This window comes from Alternaria arborescens (assembly GCF_004154835.1).
Source record: "Alternaria arborescens strain FERA 675 chromosome Unknown contig_7, whole genome shotgun sequence".
Taxonomy (NCBI): Eukaryota; Fungi; Ascomycota; class Dothideomycetes; order Pleosporales; family Pleosporaceae; genus Alternaria; species Alternaria arborescens.
Window position 1 is genome coordinate 700,689 of NW_021167862.1, and position 18,879 is coordinate 719,567.

At 51.6% G+C, this 18,879-nt stretch overlaps 7 protein-coding genes across 7 annotated transcripts; 3 read left to right on the forward strand and 4 right to left on the reverse strand.

Annotated features, from left to right (window-relative positions):
• Positions 1 to 1,030: 1,030 nt before the first annotated feature.
• On the reverse strand, positions 1,031 to 2,628 carry AA0111_g3995 (hypothetical protein; the record flags this gene model as incomplete). The annotated part of the gene is made up of 4 exons (XM_028649943.1): positions 1,031 to 1,122; positions 1,181 to 2,126; positions 2,174 to 2,315; positions 2,369 to 2,628. 4 exons carry the CDS (start codon positions 2,626 to 2,628, stop codon positions 1,031 to 1,033), a joined length of 1,440 nt encoding a protein of 479 aa, XP_028508267.1.
• Positions 2,629 to 4,964: 2,336 nt separating this feature from the next.
• AA0111_g3996 (hypothetical protein) lies at positions 4,965 to 7,781 on the forward strand (the record flags this gene model as incomplete). The annotated part of the gene is made up of 3 exons (XM_028649944.1): positions 4,965 to 5,141; positions 5,191 to 7,652; positions 7,706 to 7,781. 3 exons carry the CDS (start codon positions 4,965 to 4,967, stop codon positions 7,779 to 7,781), a joined length of 2,715 nt encoding a protein of 904 aa, XP_028508270.1.
• A 1,298-nt stretch (positions 7,782 to 9,079) lies between these two features.
• AA0111_g3997 (hypothetical protein) lies at positions 9,080 to 12,346 on the forward strand (the record flags this gene model as incomplete). The annotated part of the gene is made up of 4 exons (XM_028649945.1): positions 9,080 to 9,468; positions 9,533 to 9,551; positions 9,598 to 11,495; positions 11,545 to 12,346. The coding sequence occupies 4 exons, from the start codon at positions 9,080 to 9,082 to the stop codon at positions 12,344 to 12,346; spliced, it is 3,108 nt and encodes a 1,035-aa protein (XP_028508269.1).
• A 422-nt stretch (positions 12,347 to 12,768) lies between these two features.
• AA0111_g3998 (Chanoclavine-I aldehyde reductase) lies at positions 12,769 to 13,833 on the reverse strand (the record flags this gene model as incomplete). The annotated part of the gene is made up of 1 exon (XM_028649946.1): positions 12,769 to 13,833. One exon carries the CDS (start codon positions 13,831 to 13,833, stop codon positions 12,769 to 12,771), a length of 1,065 nt encoding a protein of 354 aa, XP_028508266.1.
• Positions 13,834 to 14,827: 994 nt separating this feature from the next.
• AA0111_g3999 (hypothetical protein) lies at positions 14,828 to 15,703 on the forward strand (the record flags this gene model as incomplete). The annotated part of the gene is made up of 1 exon (XM_028649947.1): positions 14,828 to 15,703. The coding sequence occupies one exon, from the start codon at positions 14,828 to 14,830 to the stop codon at positions 15,701 to 15,703; it is 876 nt and encodes a 291-aa protein (XP_028508265.1).
• Positions 15,704 to 15,802: 99 nt separating this feature from the next.
• AA0111_g4000 (hypothetical protein) lies at positions 15,803 to 17,039 on the reverse strand (the record flags this gene model as incomplete). The annotated part of the gene is made up of 2 exons (XM_028649951.1): positions 15,803 to 16,861; positions 17,001 to 17,039. 2 exons carry the CDS (start codon positions 17,037 to 17,039, stop codon positions 15,803 to 15,805), a joined length of 1,098 nt encoding a protein of 365 aa, XP_028508540.1.
• Positions 17,040 to 17,356: 317 nt separating this feature from the next.
• AA0111_g4001 (hypothetical protein) lies at positions 17,357 to 18,374 on the reverse strand (the record flags this gene model as incomplete). The annotated part of the gene is made up of 3 exons (XM_028649952.1): positions 17,357 to 17,749; positions 17,795 to 18,261; positions 18,308 to 18,374. 3 exons carry the CDS (start codon positions 18,372 to 18,374, stop codon positions 17,357 to 17,359), a joined length of 927 nt encoding a protein of 308 aa, XP_028508541.1.
• Positions 18,375 to 18,879: the final 505 nt, after the last annotated feature.

Genomic DNA, 18,879 nt, shown 5'->3' on the forward strand with positions numbered 1-18,879 from the left:
CCGCGGTTCGTGGGTGAGAAGAAAACCTGAAAGTAGGAAGACTTGTGCTGTAGTTGGGAATGTTAGACATTGCGGCACGGTAGTTGAGAGACGATGTGCTGTCCAACTCCTGCCCCTCTTGTAATCAAGATGACCCCTCTTGCATCATCAATTCAGTGAACAACGGTACCCTAACCCTGAGCCTATCTCCGTGTTTGTTTCAGACCCCCCAAAATGCCAACTTATTCAAGTGTGCCAGCTTGAACCAAGAAAAGTGGAAATGGGACGATGCCTGAGTGCGGCGCAGGTCGCGGTCTCCCGTAACCAGATAAGCGGAAGCGTCTCCGGCATGTGCATGCCCCCCTGCAGCAGCTGCAGCAACTCGAGCAAGCTCCGTCGCGCTCGTATCTAAGCCTCGTGATTCGCTAGGGATAGCGTTTCAACTACCGCATTCGAATTAGTGGATTGAGTCGTGAGCTAGGCAAACGAGGGATTAGTGCAGTGGCTCAACAGAAAGTTTATTAAGCTTTGGCATTGCTATCGAGCATGATTTTCTCAGGGGTACGATGATGTGGGTACGTACGTGGGCGAGAATGGGCGGCGCTGGACAACGTGGGTGCCTTGTTCGGCTGCTTGCTAGCTGGAGGGTCCAGACGGCAGGATGCGATATGCAAGTGATGGTCGCACGGCTGCCAGTTTGCCTCGCTACAAAGCTGAAGTGCACAGTGCGCAAGGCTGGTCAATCCCGGCTGCAAGCAAGCTGCAGTCAAGATACTGTGATGCTATGCAAATGATTCATGGAAAAAAAATCTATTAGATACTACACTATTGCAAGTCCTTATCTGTGGAATGTACGATGTAGACGTTAGATGCCCAGGGACGCCTCGGCGCCTCAACCATGCCAGTGAGGAAAAGAAATGAGAAAACGTTCATCTAATATGCCCTTGGTCCCCGAATCGGTTTGGAAAAGAAAAGGTAGGTCGTACACGTAGGAGTGGGTCCCCGGAAGTAAAAAAAGGAAAATGCGCTCGGCAGTCAGACGTGGGTGAGTCTAGCACTTGCCGGCCTGCCACATCTTGACAGACTTGACTGTCATACCGCGCTCGTTACCCTCGCCCCAAGTTGGGAGCCAGTCATCCTTGGCTATTGCAAAAGTCAGCAGGAAGTCCATGAGCAAATTGTAGGCTGTGAATCAACGTACCATTCCAGAAATCACGCACGGCAAAGTCGCTGCCATCGACCCACGGCTTGTTACCCTCTCCATCGAAGAACCAACCATTTTGCGCACCAACGGCAACGTTGAGGATAAGGTAGAACTTCTCGTCAAATGGCGCGTTCTTGCCGCCCTGCTTCCATGGGTCTTCGAAAAGGGTACCGTTGCTGGTAGTCAGACCGTTGAAGCCACCCTTCTTCCATAGCTTGTTCTTCTCGTTAAACTTGAAGTACATGACTTGCTTGAGACGGCTGTCAAGGTAGAGGAACAGGTAGTTCTCAGTCCATTCAAGACCAAATGTGTGCCAGCTCGAGGCGAAGTCTGTGCGGCGGAAGAACGAGGTACCGTGCGTGTTGATGTAACCGTCGTGTTGGTAGTCGGGACCCCAGTGGAGCGTGGAAGAGACGAAGTCGCGACCTTCGGGGTACTTGTAACTGTTACCACGGAATTCGGCAATGTCGATTTCTCCACTACGAGGCCAGTCACCATATACGTTGTCTTCGGGCATCATCCAGATAGCGGGCCAGAGCCAGTCACCCTTGGCTGTCTTTGCAACAACTTCAACGCGGCCGTACTTGATCGACTTCTTGCCCTTGGTAGTCATGCGTGCTGAGCGAACAGGGGGAATGATGGTTCCGGTGGTCGAGTTGGATCGGACACCGCACGACTTGTAATCGGTGGATGTGCATGAGCCATCACCGTCTGCCTTGGTGATGTTTAGGGTGTAGCCGTTGAGGATCTGCTCGGCAGTGATGCTAGTGGATTCGGTGGTGAGAGTTGGCACGATGTGGAGACCCTCCGAATCGACGAAGCTGTTCTTTGGGTCGTCGGTGGTCCAGTCGAACTCTCCGTTTCCGTATCCGCCAGTCTGGATCTCGTAACCCCAGTTGGCGGGGTCAATCTTCTCGAAGTTGTCTTCCATGATAAGACATTGCTGTCAAGATGTTAGCCAATGCACAGACTGCTGCGGATTGATCGTACGTCAGGTATTTGCGCCTCCTGTACACCGGTGTACATGATGTATCCACTGACGGCGAAACCGATGAAGATGAACCCAAAGGTGATCCAGTTGCCGACCTTAGTCTTCTTCATCCTTGGATCGTCGACCCATGGTTGCTCGCGTCTAAATGTCTCGTCAGCTCGATGCTATTGACGTGTGAAACGGACTGTACTTACTCTCCCCGTAGTCGATAGCTCTTAAAAGGTCGTGGTTGTTTGCGTATCTCAGAAGCGTTTCCGAACTGACTTCCGTAAACAGGACCTCCGAATGAAAGGTTGGAGGGGTTCCTGGGTATGTAGGTTCCCTGTGATGAGGACTCGGGACGCATCCTTTGCGACATGCCGGTAGGAAGGTCTGGGACATCTTGGGAGTGAGCCTGAGGCTGTGTTTCCTCCTCAGGGCTCTCCTTCTTGTTACGCTTGAAGAAAGAAGGCATTGTGATAATCTGAGATAAGTGGAAGTATCAAATGCAGGATACAAAAATGGCAGAGTGTTCAGCGATGGGCAAGGTAGTTTATTGCCGTACGCGACCTCGTCTAAGGAGATTAGAAGAGTACACAAAAATGATGCAGGGGACGTTGTTGGGAGCTGAAGTATCAATACCACAAGCCAGGCGAACGCCGCGCTGACTTGTGCGGCACCGATAAATCGATAGTAGACTGAACCGTCGTCGGGAAGCGCGAGATGCTCGGATTCGACAGCCTAGATTTAGAACAATCAACAGGCTCTAGACGTATCTACCGTTCTCGACGCAATGGCTGCTGCAAGTGCAAGGGGCGGATAGTGCCCATGGCAGTTTCAAACCAGTCGCCAGCTACGTCTTGAAGATAGCGCACAGTAGTGTCGAAGCTGCTAGCGTTCTTTTAGACGCAGGTACGTCAAAAGCCATGAGATAAGCGCAGAGCTAGTGTGACAGCCTTGCAGTCAAAGTGCCAGGGGGCAGCGCCACATGCCGCTAGCGATACAGAAGGATTTGACCGGCCGTATATGAATTGGGCAGAGGCTTGACGTTTGAGAGGATGATTTGGGAGTCGGACGCCACGGCACATCATTCTATGGTTCCTTCCCAGATTAGCGCCCGGCCGATCGCCTTTCAAAACCCACGCGATCTTCACTTGGATTTTCCACGCCTGTACCCAGGCAAAGGGTGAACCTAAAGTCGCGCACCTGTAGTCCCGTCTAGAGCACTCGATGCATCGGTGGATTATCCCATAGATGGCTTGCCAGTGTGCATGCTATCGATATTGTATCCTGCCCTCCGTATCTGCACGTTGATGGCTAAATCCTGCACCTCGGCGTGCTGACCCCCATTGTTGTCGGTCGACTTATCGGCGGACCGGTTAAACGCGCGAATCCTCGATGGTGCGTCGCACATTCAGTAGCTCCACCGCTGCAATCGAAACTCTGTCAACTAGTAATTCTGCTGACTCGATACGACCCAACTGGGTATGGCGTCATGCAAAGTTAAAGAGTTGAGGCAGAAAATCTGTGACGTGTGGCTGGACAGTGGCGAGCTGCTTTATGTGTTGTTCGATAGGCGGTGTTGCAGGGTCGATAGACGCGGAACAACGTCCTAATCTTAACAATAGATAACCTGCAAGGGTGCTTATCAAGGGCGACGTGCATGACGGCACGCTTTGATCGTTGCCTTGGTTGGCGACGTGGGATTCAACCGTTCGCGGGACGGGGACTTGTCGTAAAAGCAATTTGCAGGGTCCTATACCCCTTCCCAAGATGTATGCCGCTTGTTCACAACATCTCGGAGTGGCGCGTGTGTAGACCTGGACGTCAGAGGAATTGCGGCGTAGCATACCGGCCACTTCGGTCGGTCCAAGACACCAAGTGCCCGGTTCCATGGAGGACTAGGACTTCAGGCGTCTCCACTTTCGACCTGACTCCCACTCGCTACAGCGCACGAGGCTGGCTGGACAATCCCGCTACGCGAAGCCGAGGAGGTCACCGAACGTTCGACAAAAGTAAATTCTCCTCCGGCCCAAACGTCAAAACTGGCGCACGCCCAGTATAGCAGCGGCTAAGCTAAGCTGTTCCACTTAGCTCAGGCACAAGCGTGAGAAATGCAAGGTATCCGAATGCGACACATGATTTCACATCCCCTTTTGACATCGATCTCGATCATGACCCGTAGACTTATGGTGTTGCACCGGCGAAACAGATGTTCGTCGCTGCTAGTAAAATTGCCACCGTCCCAACATCGCGGCCCACCAAGGCCCAGCAGACGGGAGAGCGACCGGGGCGTGCGCTGGCAAGAATATCGATAGATGACAGGATCGCTAGGTGCAGCCGGTGGCCTGGCGGTGCCGCCGGTTCTGGATGGTGAGGTATGCGAGATAGCGTTTGTGACAGACGCAGTGACCTCAATCGGGACGTTCGCGTAAGAAGTCTTGTTGAGACTCGAACGTGCTAGACAAGGGGTATGCCGAACATTCGATAGTGTGTAGCATGAGTGTATCTTTGACCTGGTCGCTAAGGATTGTGGCGGGGCCTTGGTTTCGCGTAGTCGGAGAGAATTGTGTAGACACTACCAACTGTGCCGCGTTGATAACCTCTGCTCGTCGACCGCTTCAGATCTCTTTCCAGTCTCTACACTCTTGCGCTTTTACTGATCTTCGCAGGGCTCCTTGCCCATTCCCTCGTTTCTTGGCTCAGACCACAACACCCATCTCTTAGCAGACTTGTCTGCTTCATACAATCGCTTAGCAACATCCCTTAACTACCCATACCACCCATCTTAATCCTTGTGACATCCCAGACATGTCTTCCGCAACACCTTCCCACGATGGGGACAGGCCCTTCATCCCCTCCAGCCGGCAATCGTTCAGTGGCAGTGTCAGCGATTCGCGCTACTCCACACCTCAGACACCCACAGGCCGCCCTCCGATGTCCCGACCGTTGACCATGAAGATCGATGAAGATTCAAGGTACCGTGCTGTGAGTACAATCATCAGCAATCTTAGAAACCCCATCTCACACCTCACAGATCATCAAGCACCTTTACGCTAAGGCCTGCTCCATGCGATGGATGACTTCCAGTGCCCTATCGCCCGGCTCCTGCGAGGGTGTGTTGATCCGAAAGGGTCAAGGAGAATACGTTACAGAACCTGTAGCGGCCAACAAGGACCTCCTCTCGGCAGTGAAGAGGATCAACCCAGGTGTTGCTCTCACCATGAGCACTGACGGCACCCAAGCCATCTTCGACGTGCTCGAGCCCTTCGAGACGGAGTTGATGTTCCAGAACGGCTCTCAGATCCAAATCTTTGAATCCATGGCAGAGGTAGCCACCTCCAGTACCATCCGCAAATTCCAATATGCAGCTCTCATTCGTCAGGAGAGGCTCCTTCTTGTGTGGCACGACGACCTTGGTGCTATTCTTTCCCAGGCAATGGAGATCGAATCCAGGATCCTGGCCTTGGTCTGGGGTACTTCCAAGAACCCTTTCAGTGGTTTCGACAGCGCCATCCAGTCCAGCGCCAACTCTACTCTTGGAGGATCCACTGTCGACTTCGCTATCGACGGCAAGAAGGATGATGTTGAGGTCAACGCTGAAGAGGTCGATGGTGATCTTGAGAAGGCTGATGGCCCCAAGGAGTCGCTTGCACGCCCCCTCATCTTCACCAGTTCCATCTTCGTTGGTCTTGCCATGGTCTTGATCATCATCCTCGTCATCGGTCTTGGTAACAAAGCCATCATCCTTCAGACAATGACTGACCACTTTTACCCTCGTATTCTTCTCATCTTGACGGAGCCGCTCTGGATCGCTTTGGGTCTTTTCTTCGTCGTTGTCGTCATGGGTAACATCTTTGAGGTTTTCGGACCTGTCACTGGTGTCAAGTCAAACAGCCGTTTCCACTCAGCCATCAAGCCTAATCTCGCCCAAGCCCGCGCTCAAGGATTCACCCCATCCACCATCACTATCCAAATGCCAATTTACACCGAGTCCCTTGAGGGTGTGGTCAAGCCTACTGTCGCCAGTTTGCAAGCCGCCATCTCCTACTACGAGTCTCGCGGTGGAACTGCGCGCATCTTCATCAACGACGACGGTATGGCTGTTCGGTCTGAGGAGGACAACGAGAAGTTCCTTCGCTTCTACGAGAACAACAACATCGGATGGGTCTCGCGTCCCAAGCACAACCATGAAGGATTCGTTCGCCGTGGAAAGTTCAAGAAGGCCTCTAACATGAACTTCGCCCTCAACACCTCCAACAAGGTAGAGGATGTTCTCCAAAGCTTGGTCGACAACCGCTATGACAAGGATAACGCTTCTATCTCCGAGGAGGAGGAGCTTGCGCTCTACCACGAGGCTCTCGACCAGGTTCTTACTGCTGATCCCCGCGCGAAGGCTGGTGGTAACATCCGTATGGGTGAGATCATCCTTATCGTCGACTCTGATACCATCGTTCCCGAAGATTGTCTCATGTACGGAGCTGCAGAGATGTTCTTGTCGCCTGAAGTCGCTATCGTTCAACATGCAACTGGTGTCATGCAAGTCTCATGGGATTACTTTGAGAACGGTATCACTTACTTCACCAACCTTGTCTACACTGCTATCCGCTTCTCAGTCGGTAGTGGTGAAGTCGCCCCCTTCGTCGGTCACAACGCTTTCTTACGCTGGCAAGCTGTCCAGTCAGTCGGCAACCCCCCTGAAGATGATGGTTACGTCTGCTTTTGGTCGGAGAGCCACGTTTCCGAGGATTTCGATATTGCGCTCCGTCTCCAGATCAAGGGTAACATCGTCCGCCTTGCTAGCTACCACGGCCGTGGTTTCAAAGAGGGTGTCTCGCTATCCGTCTTCGACGAGTTGGACCGATGGGAGAAATACGCGTACGGTTGCAACGAATTGGTCTTCAACCCCGTCCACACCTGGTTGTGGAAGTCGCCATTCACCAAGCTCTTCCGCACCTTCATCTTCTCCAACATCCAGCTGTCTTCCAAGATCTCTATCTGCGGTTACATCTTCTCTTACTACGCTCTCGGTTCGGCTGTTCCCCTTGGTGCCCTCAACTACTTCCTTGTCGGATGGCTGAATGGCGACCTCGACAAGTACTATGTCGAATCTTGGAAGATCTTCATCGTCTTGCTCATCGTCTTCAACGGAATGTCAAACGTCTGCTTTGCCATTATGCGCTACCGTATCGGTGAGGCCAGTTTGTTGGGTGCTTTCTTCGAGAACCTCAAGTGGATGCCCTTCTTCATGATCTTCTTCGGCGGTGTCTCATTCCACATCCTGCTCGCCATTTGCTCGCACATGTTCTGCATCGACATGAGTTGGGGTGCCACAGCCAAGGAGAAGGACAACTCCAACTTCTTCGCAGAGTTGCCCAAGATCTGGAAGCGCTTCAAGTGGATGTACATGATCATGATTGCCATGATTGGTGGCATGATCTACCTTGGATGCTTTGCTCCTCATGGATGGGAGATTACCGGTTTGACCGCTGTCTTGCCGTAAGTACTGCCTTTTACTCCAGTATCATTGACATTTCGCTAACCGTACCTAGTTGGGCCGTGACCGTTATCATGCACTGCCTGTTGCCCATTGTACTGAACCCGTCGCTGACGGTCTTCAACTACTGAGTCCGGGTCACGATTGGATGGAATTTCTTTTGTTTGTTTAAGCTGCCGCGGTATTGGGAATTGGAAGCCAGTTGGCACCATGGTTCGGGATACATAGAGCGGCGGACCATCGCATTATGGAGGATGATATCCCCTTGTCGGCGTTGGCTTTAGATTTGTATGACCTTTTTTATAGGTTAATTTCTAATCACTCGTTACCAAAATGACATGTCTTGTACTCACGGCCACATCTCATGCGCGCGACTGCCCTTGGCCTGACTATTCCCACAAAGGTGTCGTATTGAATGGATACGATATTTTCGGTGTCGCACCGAGATAAGATGGATTCTGCGATGGACTTGGTGCACATAGGAATGTGCGGTGTTGCACGTTGTGAGTTGCTGGCAGCTGCGATGCGCTCTTGTTACGGCAAACTCGGGTCGCCTGATGGCGGGCTCTTTTTCAGCTGAAAAACAGCCGGGCGCAACCATGACTGGGCATCTGGCCAACAAGCCACCAGTCTCTCATCGTCACCACACTACCTTTTTCAGCCATTCAGAGCCGGAGGTGGCAGAAACAGACTCCAATCGGCCTTGATCTTCCAATGAAAGTGTCTCTCACGTATCTCGATACAGCAGTGCTCTGCCCGGCGATCCCGATGCGGCTTGCGCTCATGTACGCTACATGTGGCAGCACCATTGAGAAGTCTGTATTTCATACTACACGGTCGATCTAAGATGTTTGGCATGCGTGTGTATCAGCGACATGCTCAGTCTATTCGGCGACGGCTCAGTCTGCCGCGCGCAGTCGTCGCCCATCTGCCAGCTGATATTGTCGCACCTTCATAGTCTCGTGCCAGCTTGCCATTGTCTAGAATATAAGGTGCACACATCTGTCAAGCCTGTCTGAGCACATAGTGTCAGTATGGGGTTCGTTTTGCTGTGTAGGTATGTTCATGTGTATGTTCATGTAGCAGCTGAGGGTATGCACCAGTACGAAGGAGCCCGTTTCGTCCAAGTTAAAGCACTTGAAAAAAAGTAGTCTCAAGTCATACGCTGTTCTTTTTCTATCATATCTGCATAAACGTGTTTGAGGGGTGCAAGAGAAAGCTGGGTCGGACACTTTGCTCCCTGGCGATCAGTAGGACATGTGGACCCTTCGACGTCAGCCTTTGGTGGGGCTGAAACGTGCGCTAGCAGCATTCACATACACAGCTCCCCCCGCCGTGTCGCTCGACGCCTGCACACACACACTCTTTCTCTATACCCCCATAAACTCTTCCCTGATTATTCACAAGAGCTCACGACAGCACACGCACGATGCCGCAGATCAGCGATATCTGGCTCCCATGCCTCATTCTCGTCGTGTTTTGGGCCAGGCCCACGGCAGCTTTCGGTGCCGGCAACATTGCGAGCTTGAGCGCCATTGAGGGACAGAACTGGCGCCATGGAGATATCGAGGACACGCTGCTCACCCTGCTCATTAGCGGCCAGACTGGCAAGAAGTTCAGCAAGATGGATGTCAAGCGCGTCTACTTTGGCAACTGGCTTCGCGACTACTCGCAGGCTGTCGATGTCGGCACCGTCAAGATGGTCTCTGCAGAGGCCATCCGCATCCTCCTCTGGGTGCTCGGATTCATGAGCTTCGGCTACGGAACCAAGGAGTTCGAGGTTACGCGCGATCGCCTTGGATGCTACCGACCAGAAGAGTAAGAAATGTCCCTGCACAGACTGCACGTGAAACAAACACTGACTTGGTACACCTACCTTTAGGCATATTGACAACCCCAAGGTTAGCACATGGCCTGCCTACTCATGACTAGAGACTGACTGTCCAGGACTATGCCGACAACCTCGACGCCCGCGACTACGACCGACGCCTACGAGGTCCCGTTGACGAGAGACGCGAGCTTAGTGTCGACGAGCGGACCGGTCTGAAAAACTACATCGCTTCAGAAGACTTGGGCATCACAACATCGGCGGGCATGGTCCGCGACCTTCTCAGGCGTTGCATTGATCTCGGTCGACGCTCAGGAGGACGTGGTCCCGACTTCTACGAAGCCTTGAGACTGCTCGGCACTGCAACCCATTGTATGGAGGACTACTCTGCCCACTCAAACTACGTCGAGCTTGCCTTGATTGAGATCGACGAAGAGAATCGTGACATATTCCCTCACGTGGGCAGAAACGCCCTGTTTGATGTCCGCGCCGCCGGAAAGCAGGTATACCCCATAATAACAGGTACATTCGGTGGTGTCGACTTTTTGCACTCAGTGTGCGGAGAGATTACCGACAAGGCCACACAATCCGAGCTGCAGGAACTCGAAGGCGCAATTGCCAATGCTGAAAGGAGCGAGAACAAGAGCAAAATTCAGGAGCTTCTCGCCAAGCTTCCAGACGGCATCTTTGGCGGCAAAGACGAATCTGGCAAGGCTGACGAGCTCGCCGACAACGCCAACGCTGCTGCCATGGGAAACATCCAGATTACTCCCAAGGAACCTGAAGCCTTTACAGAGCAGATTGGCGAGCTGGTCAAGCAAATTTATCCCATTATGGAGTTCCACGATGAGATCATGCAATCCATCGCTGAGTTTATCGAGAAGATTCCGATCCTACCAGACCTGATCGAGGAGATTCAAAGCCAAGTTACCGTCTTTGTTTTCAGTCTCCTTGCGCCTTATATCTTGCCTATTCTTAGCCAGGTCAAGGCTGAGCTCGAGACTGGATCCAGCGAGGTTATTGCAAGCTCCCGCGAGAAGCAGCACATTGTCTTTAACGACGACTACTCAACCGATCCAACCCACAGCATGCTCTCCAAGGACCACTTTTCCAACGTGCTCAACGAGCCTGCCGGTCGAGTAGCGTCTGCCGTACTGAGCTGGGCTGTTCCCCAAGTCGTTCAGTGCTGGGACGGTGAGGCTGATCCCGAGGAAACCATTGATCGCATCATCAAGGGTGTCTTCCACCATCCTGCCGTTGCTATGGCAGAGAAGAGACATGGCGGAGGAAGGGATCGCGGAGCTACACAATGCCATCAAATCATGCTCGACACTGTCGGGAAATGGTGGGATTCCAAAGACAGCAGAGCCAAGCGTGAGTTCCGTGACCAACTCAGTCGCGACGGTGTACAAAACCTTCGCAACCACAAGGAGAACGTACACGACAAGGGCCACGGCTGCGGCAAACCTCTGGGTATGGCGAATAACTTCGGTTCTTCCGGAGGACAGGGTGGTGTTAACCCACAGATTCAGCAAGCCACTGATCATGTTGGCAAGCTTGCTGGTGAAGCTGTAGGTGGCGGTGCCCTGGGCGGTCTTGTCGGTGGTCTAGTTGGCGGCATTGGTGGCTCTCTGCTTGGTGACGCTTTTGGAGGGAACGAAAAGAAGGGCCGCAAGGAAGAGCATTACGGCCAAGATGGTTCCTACACTCAGTCATACTCCGAAACCGGTCATCACCAGGCATCTTCGTATGGTGATAGCGATCGCTACGGTCGCGCTGAGTATGAGCAGACACAATACCCAAGCGGTGGACGTCGCGAAGAGTACTCCCGTCAGGAGCGTGATGAGCGTGGCGGGTCCTACAGCTACGAGCAGAGCGTTGAGACTACCGGCTACAGTGGTTCCAGTGGGTATGAGCGTCGGGAGGAGCGTCGTGTTCAGCACGGCAGTGAATGGCGCTCCGAGGAGACGCGCGAAGGCTTCGACCGCTCAGGGGAGTACTACTCTGAGGAGAAAGAGTAAGCCACTCACTTGCACTATCATGATTATAGACTAACAAACGTTCAGACGACGTGGTAAGTCCAAGAAACACTCCGACGACGACGATTCGAACGATTCGGGCGGCGAAGATTCGTACGAGAAGCGAATGAAGAAGGAACGCAAGAAGCGTGAAAAGGAGGAGAAAAAGCGCAATAAATACCGGAAGCATGGCAGCGGTGACGAAGACTCGGATGCTGACAAACGCCGCTCAGGATCGGGTGAATACAGACGTCGCTCTCGCTCCCGCGAGCAAGAGCACCGTCGCAAGAAGAGTAGCAGCCGCTCACCCAAGCGTCATTCTGGAGGCCACTCGGGAGGCTATGGCCAGGAGCAGAGCTACGGCCAGGAGTCGAGCTACGGTCGTCGTCAAGAGGAACCCAGCTATGGCCGTGAACAACCATCCAGGTACGAACGTCAAGAATACGGCGGTGAAACTGGAGGCTACGGCCGTCAGCAGCCGCAGTATGGTGCTGACTCATACAGTACTGGCGGATACGGCCGTCAAGAGGAGTCCGGATATGGCCGCCGCCAGGAAGAGTCGAGTTACGGCCGCCAAGAGTATGGCCGCCAGGAATCATCTCGTTACGGTGCTGACCCTTACAGCTCCGGTGGATATGGCCGTTCAGAAGGTCAGGAATACGGTGGTGAACGATCCGATCAGGCTTATGGCGCCTCTGGTGTCCCTGGAGGCTTTGGCGAAGAGCCTCAAGGCTACGGTCGTCGCCGTGATGACGAAGATGAATATGGCCAGAGGAGACAAGAATATGGCTCTGGCGGCTATGGTGGCTCTGGAGGATACGGTGAGGAGGGGTATGGAAGACGGTACTAGATATGACGTCTTCTTCGCGGGGTCTGAAGTGGCGCTTAGCGTTGCTTTGTGGGCTTGGAGTACCAAGATGACTGTGCTGCAGTACCTACATGAGCAGCCTAAACGAGTTAGCATATCCTACGCTGATTCGCGAATATCATTCTGACCTCATGGACCCTTGATGTATTCGTCGTGATTTACCGCCTTGTGTGGGTACAGGTTCCGCTGGCTTCATCTCATACCTTTCTCATCTCTTTTTGTCTAACCTCTCATCAATTTACTTCTCAGTCAGATAACCGATACGACAAAGAGGAGAATGCTTAACGGCCATCGTTCTAGTACGCGAATACACAAGCAGATTTCGATAGCAAAAAACGAAGGAGCAGATTCCCTAATTGTACAATTTATTATCATGCCGTCTGGAAACTAAGCATCTCTAGATCTTACAGTCTTACACCAGGTTGAAACCCCTTGCTGAAGGGATAGTCAATATATCCTTGGAGGCTCTCTGGTGTGTAGAATGTACTTCGATCATATTTGTTCAATTCCAGACCATTCCTTAGTCTGTATGGTAAGTCTGGATTGGACACAAAGTGCCGTCCGAAGACGAAGACGATATCTGATGCACCATACTTCTCATCAGCGGCTTCAAACACGTTGTCTGGAGTATAGCCACCAGCTATCAAAACAGGTGTTACATTATCCCAGATATTAAGCAGGAAATCGATGCTCTGAGTGGACTCGCAATCGACGTTATTGTCCACCCGGGACTCGATTATATGTAGATAGCCGATTTGTAGTTCCTTGAGTTGCGCGGCAAGGTGGGAAAATGTGGGAATAGGGTCGGACATGAGCATGCCTTGGAAAGAACTCCATGGACTCAAGCGGAATCCCACGCGATCTGATCCAATAGCGGCTGCGACAGCCTTTGCAACCTCGATGCCGAATTTACTGCGATTTTCTACGCTTCCGCCCCAAGTATCGCGCCGCTGGTTGCATGTATCTTGCAAAAACTGATCGACTAGATATCCGTTCGCGCCGTGTATCTCTATGCCGTCAAATCCAGCAGCGATAGCGTTCTTTGCTGCTTGCGCAAAGTCCGCAACACACCCCCAAATTTCATCTTCAGTCATTGCGCGCGGTCCCGTAGTTGACCCCCCTTTAGGTGCAACCCCCCCCCCAGGCATCGTTATGCCACTTGAGCTCAACACCTCATCCCCGCCTGCTCTGAGCTGCTCGGCGTCCGCTGCTCGGCCTGGAGCAACCAATTGGCATACAATACTACAGCCACGCTCATGAACTGCGTTGGTGATGTCTCTCCATCCTGTGATGTGGGCTTCATTCCAAAGCGCAGGGCCGTGTGGTACTCCACCATGCGCCGGAGAGACTTGGGTCGCTTCAGCAATGATAAGGGTCCCGGGCACAGCAGCTCGCTGGGCATAATACTCCACAGCCATAGGGAGCTGGACGTGATCTTTATCCGCGCGTAGACGCGTCAATGGCGCCATGGCGACCCTGTGTTGTAGGTCGACGCGTCCTATTCGGATAGGCGCAAATAGTTTTGAGTGAACCATGATAGATTCGGAGCTGAAGAAATGGAGTACCTGAAAGAGGTCGTAGACAGGATGTCGACAAGGGAAGAGAGTAGTAAAGTCGATGAAGAATAAGAAAATGGATCATAAGAAAAGTTTTCAGTCATAGCAGATGTTGTGGACACCGTCATGACGAATATTTTGGCAACTGAGCTAAGCCGTTGTAAAAAAAAAAAAACCTTTCTTGTTGCTTGTTAATCAAACCTGACCTACCCTCTGAATTGTTAAATGATGTTGGCTCAAACGTTCTTGATTTTGCCAACAGTCAGATGCACATTATTGCAAAAGGGCATGCGTCGATTAGAATGGCAAACCAGAGAAAAGCCGAGCAGGAGCTAGTTGAATTGATTAGGTAGGTCGGAGCTTTGGGGTAAGTTGAGTTGGAGCTAACCGATTTAGAACAAGCCGAGTTGGAGCTTGCTACCTAGGCATGTAGCCGAGTTGGAGTAGGCTGTTTTGAAGCATGCTACACAACAACTTTATAGCCGAAGAACTCGTATACAAGGTGAAATTCTGTCGTCAGATATACGCTGGTGCCATGGAAAATACCGCTTGTGTCACGGAAGTCCTCTCAAAACGGGTATCTTCACGAAACTGAGAGATGATGACTGAATGCGCTAGCTTCCAAGAGTATTTAAAACCAATGTGGCCTTACGATTCATTGAACGATGATATGGAATCTGAACGGATCCCCGTGAAAAGAATTCTTGTGGGAATAATATGTCGAGTAGGTCGACGAGACCATTGTGTTCTTTACGCGGTCACGCGATGATTGATACGTCATGGATTCGACCACATAGGTGACATCACGACTCCCATAAGTACACATGTACTTAAAGTTTTGGAAGTAGTCATGACAGTGTGGAAGTTTCATTACTTTCCAATAAATTCATACTTGATCTCGAAAGCCATGTCGTCACCTTTAACAATAGTTGTCACCGGCTCAAACCGCGGGATCGGACAAGGCATCGTCCATCTCCTCGCCAGCACACAGCACCCACAACCCCTACATATCTACGCCACTTCTCGTGGTGGCGTAGATCTGAAAGCTCAAGTTCAACCTCCAAACGAAATCAAATATGCAAAATTAGACGTCTCAGACAAATCATCCATAACGTCCTTTCTCAAATTAGCACTTGACGACAACGGCAAAATTGATGTCTTGATCAATAATGCCGGGATAAACAACAACAACAACGAGACACCAGAATCTGCAGAGCAAACAGTCAACGTCAACTACCATGGTACCAAGCAAGTGTGCCAGCTATTCCTCGAACAAGGCAACATGAAGAGCACACCAGGTGCGCGCATCGTGAACGTGTCCAGTACGGCTTCTGTCCTGTCAAACTACCCGCCAGCAACACAGTCTCGCTTTCGTTCCGTAACTTCCATCCCAGATATCGATACACTTGCACAAGAGTACATCAGATCTGTTCAATCCCAGAATCAGGAATCTGCTGGCTTCGGCGCACCACCAAAATCTTACCAAGTCAGCAAAGCGCTTATGAATGCTCTCACGGTGGTTCTTGCTAAGGAAAACGAGAATGTGGCGATTAATTGCTGCTGCCCGGGATGGGTGGATAGTGATATGGGCAATCAGATTGGAAGGCCACCTAAAACTTTGGAGGAGGGTGCAAGGATACCGGTACGGTTAGGTATAGGACAGTTGGGTCATAAAGGGAATTCAGATGGTGGGTTGGGGGAGGAGACAGAGCGAGTTAGTGGTCGGTATTTTGGGAACGATGGGGTTACGGATCGGGGATGGGGAAAGGCGAGGGATTGGTAGGATCGTGGGAAGGGAAAGACGTGAATCTCAGGTTGTCTGGAAAAAATCGAGCATCAAAATAAGCAGACCACTTCCACGTTTACTACTCTCCATCTTCCATCAATCCAAGAACCACTTCGGGACCTCAGGCCCCCACACGGCTAGCGATTCGTCTCCCGCTTCACCCCATCCTACTGGCGTCTCTTCATTTACCAAATCACCATCGGCGTAATGCTCAATCATATTCCCTGTCGTATCCCACCAATAGTCAAACAATTGACTACCCAGTATATGTCGTCCCACACCCCACACGCTCGTGTACCCTTTTTGCGCCAACCACTCGTGCCCCAGATTCTGCGTATCAAAGTCATGGACTTCGAAGCTGCAGTGATGAACGTGAGATGTAGGATTTGTGCTGAGAAAGATTGTGTGGTGGTCTGTGTAGGAAGGGCCGATGTCGATGTGGGCGAAGATTGCTACGTCTTTCTGTTGGCCTTCGGGGGTATTGATATATAGGAAATCTGTAGGTACAATGTTGAAAGTGCGCGTATACCATTGCATTTCTGCTTGGAAGTTTTGTACACAAAGACCATAGTGGCCTAGTTTGTGCACTGCGGCCGGCCCCGGTTTGAAGCGCTGGAACCGTGCGACTCGTGGCTTCTCATTTTCGTAATTCGTCGTCAGGACTTCCGGAAAGGGACCGGGTTGTTTTTTAGTTTGGCCGTGAATGAGGTTGATGGGAAAGCCTTCTGGGTCATGTAATGTGATCGTGTGGCCACCTCCTGGCGCATCGATCAATTCCTCAATGGGTCCTGCCCCTGGGACTCTGGAAGCCTTTTCTAGCTCTGCGTAGCTTTCCACTTCAAAACATCCGCCTAAGAACCTCTTCTCTCCCTGTTCAACGTAGTATACGTATTGGTCTTCGCCGTATCCTTTGAACCATTTCTTGCCCTGTGTTTTGTGGGCTACACTCATACCAAAATCACGCAGGAAAGTGGTTATTTCATCAAGATTGGGATGTTGGTAACGCATATGCACAAGTTTGGTGAGTTTTATCTGCGCTTCGCGGTCGATGTCTTGTTCTTGCTGCCATTGTCGGAGTGGTTTGCAAGGCTTGGGTATGGCAACTGATTGGTGGACAGAAGAACCGCGGTTTGGTGAAGTTTCCCGGCTAGGGTTCTGAGACAGTCGTCAGCAAAATCCTGATAATCCGGTTCTTCCCACAGTAAAAAGGTGTATTTTTATGGGCAATTTGATGTTCTTAAATATACTAGAGAGCAATCACAAAGGCGAATGTGGGGCCGATGCATGTACATACTGCAGGTGTGACTTTGTCGTTGAACTCGTCAAAAGCCATATCGCATAGAGCTTGAAGTTTGCTTTATTGAATGTATTCACAGTGCAAAAAGCGCAAAAAGCAGATCAGTTCCTTGTTGCTATCACAGCCGGATGGAAGCGTATATAACGGATGTGGGGTAGGACATGGAACTCATGCCGATGTGGGGTCCCGGCATGTTCGTAGGGCTGAAGGCAATCCATCAGCGCCACTGGTTCGCATTCTCGGTCAGTAGTGGCTGAGCTGTCATGTGGAGAGAATCAAGATGACGCAACGTGAGTATGATACGGGTGTAGTAATATTCCCGAGATGCCAATCCGAATTGTTCAGTCGCCATGTCAAAGCTCCATCACTTCGGATTCTTTCACAGCACTCTTGGCCTCTTCTACAAGCTTGTTCAGCCAGGTACCCAGTCTGAGCGCGGCTTTGCTGATCTGCAGCTCTACGATGGGTACAGCGCCTGTTGCATATCCGCTGGTACCAAGATCGGTGCCGTTCACCACGCGACTATACACATAATCGCAATCCCACCTGTTGCTCTCTTTTGCCCAACTCGTAGCGCACTCCTCGGGTGTTGACGGGTTGGTGCAAGCCAGCCACATGTACGGCGCCGAGTAGAACTGGTCTTTACGAATACGAGTAACGAGTCCTGAGAAGAATGGGTCGATCGACTGGTTTGAGAAAGGCTGCTGGACATTGGCCGCGAAATATGGTAGATAGCCGTCCCAGACCTTGCTTGTTAGCATGTCATCTCGCCATCAAGAAAAGACACTTACGGCATGGAGCTGCGTCGATACTCCACCAAACACCACCCTGAACGTATTGCCTCCTACAGCGCGACCACTCGCATGCAAGGGCTGGTGGATGTCGCCCAAGAAATGAGCTACCCACTTGAGTGCATAAGAGCATGTCAGGTTTTGGCTTCGAATCGAATCATCAGCATACACTTGTTGTACACATTCCTGTAGTATCTTGGTCTGATTTGCAATAGCACTGACAACACACCCGCCCTTGGCGCAATCCCGTGTATAGTCTAGACTGCAAGATTCAGGCTGGCGGTCGTGCGTGTCGATCCAGTGCCACTGATAGGAGAAATGTCCTTCGCTCGTGTGCGCATACGCGTCTGCCCATGCTGCGGAGCGCCCGACTGAGCCGTTGTACTTGGGCTCGAGGATCTTTGCCAGGACGGACGTGGTTTCGGGTGTGAAGAAGGTCTCTGCCATGAAGGCGATCTGGTTATGAACTATATCGACTTAGTATATTCCATGCGAAGAGGGTATATGTCGTACCGTCTACGTTCCATGCTGCAGTTGTCACTATGAATACAGCTCCTACTAATGCACTTCCACGCAGCATCATAAAGACAGTCAGTAAGTTTGCGCGTTGAGCAGAATGGTGGAGATGTGTAGGTCCGAAGGTGCAGAAGCAGCTGATGTTTATAAGTGCTAGAGTTGTGGCTGGGTGAATGCGAGCTGAACACTACAGCTGAAAGTCTAGATTCCAGTTCGTGTTGTATGGGAAGGCTGGATCAAAACACACCGAGATCTGTGGATGGGATCTCAAACCTCGAGTACATGTGCAAAGACAACATTGACAAACTCCAGTTTACTGACGCGTGATGCACCATGATGACGCGCCAGGCTCACGTGGGGAGATTGCTGCAGGGCGATCAGGCTAGAGCTAACACGGGAAAGCGTATCACGACTACCCCACCTGGGCACAATCGCATAACTAGCAGCTTGTGCCTGTAACTTCTGGATAATTCCCTAATGTATATAGCACAGAACCTTATCTGGCATCGAGCTAGGTCAGCTCACACTCTGTCATCCATGGAGATCATGTTTGACGGGATATGAAGCGT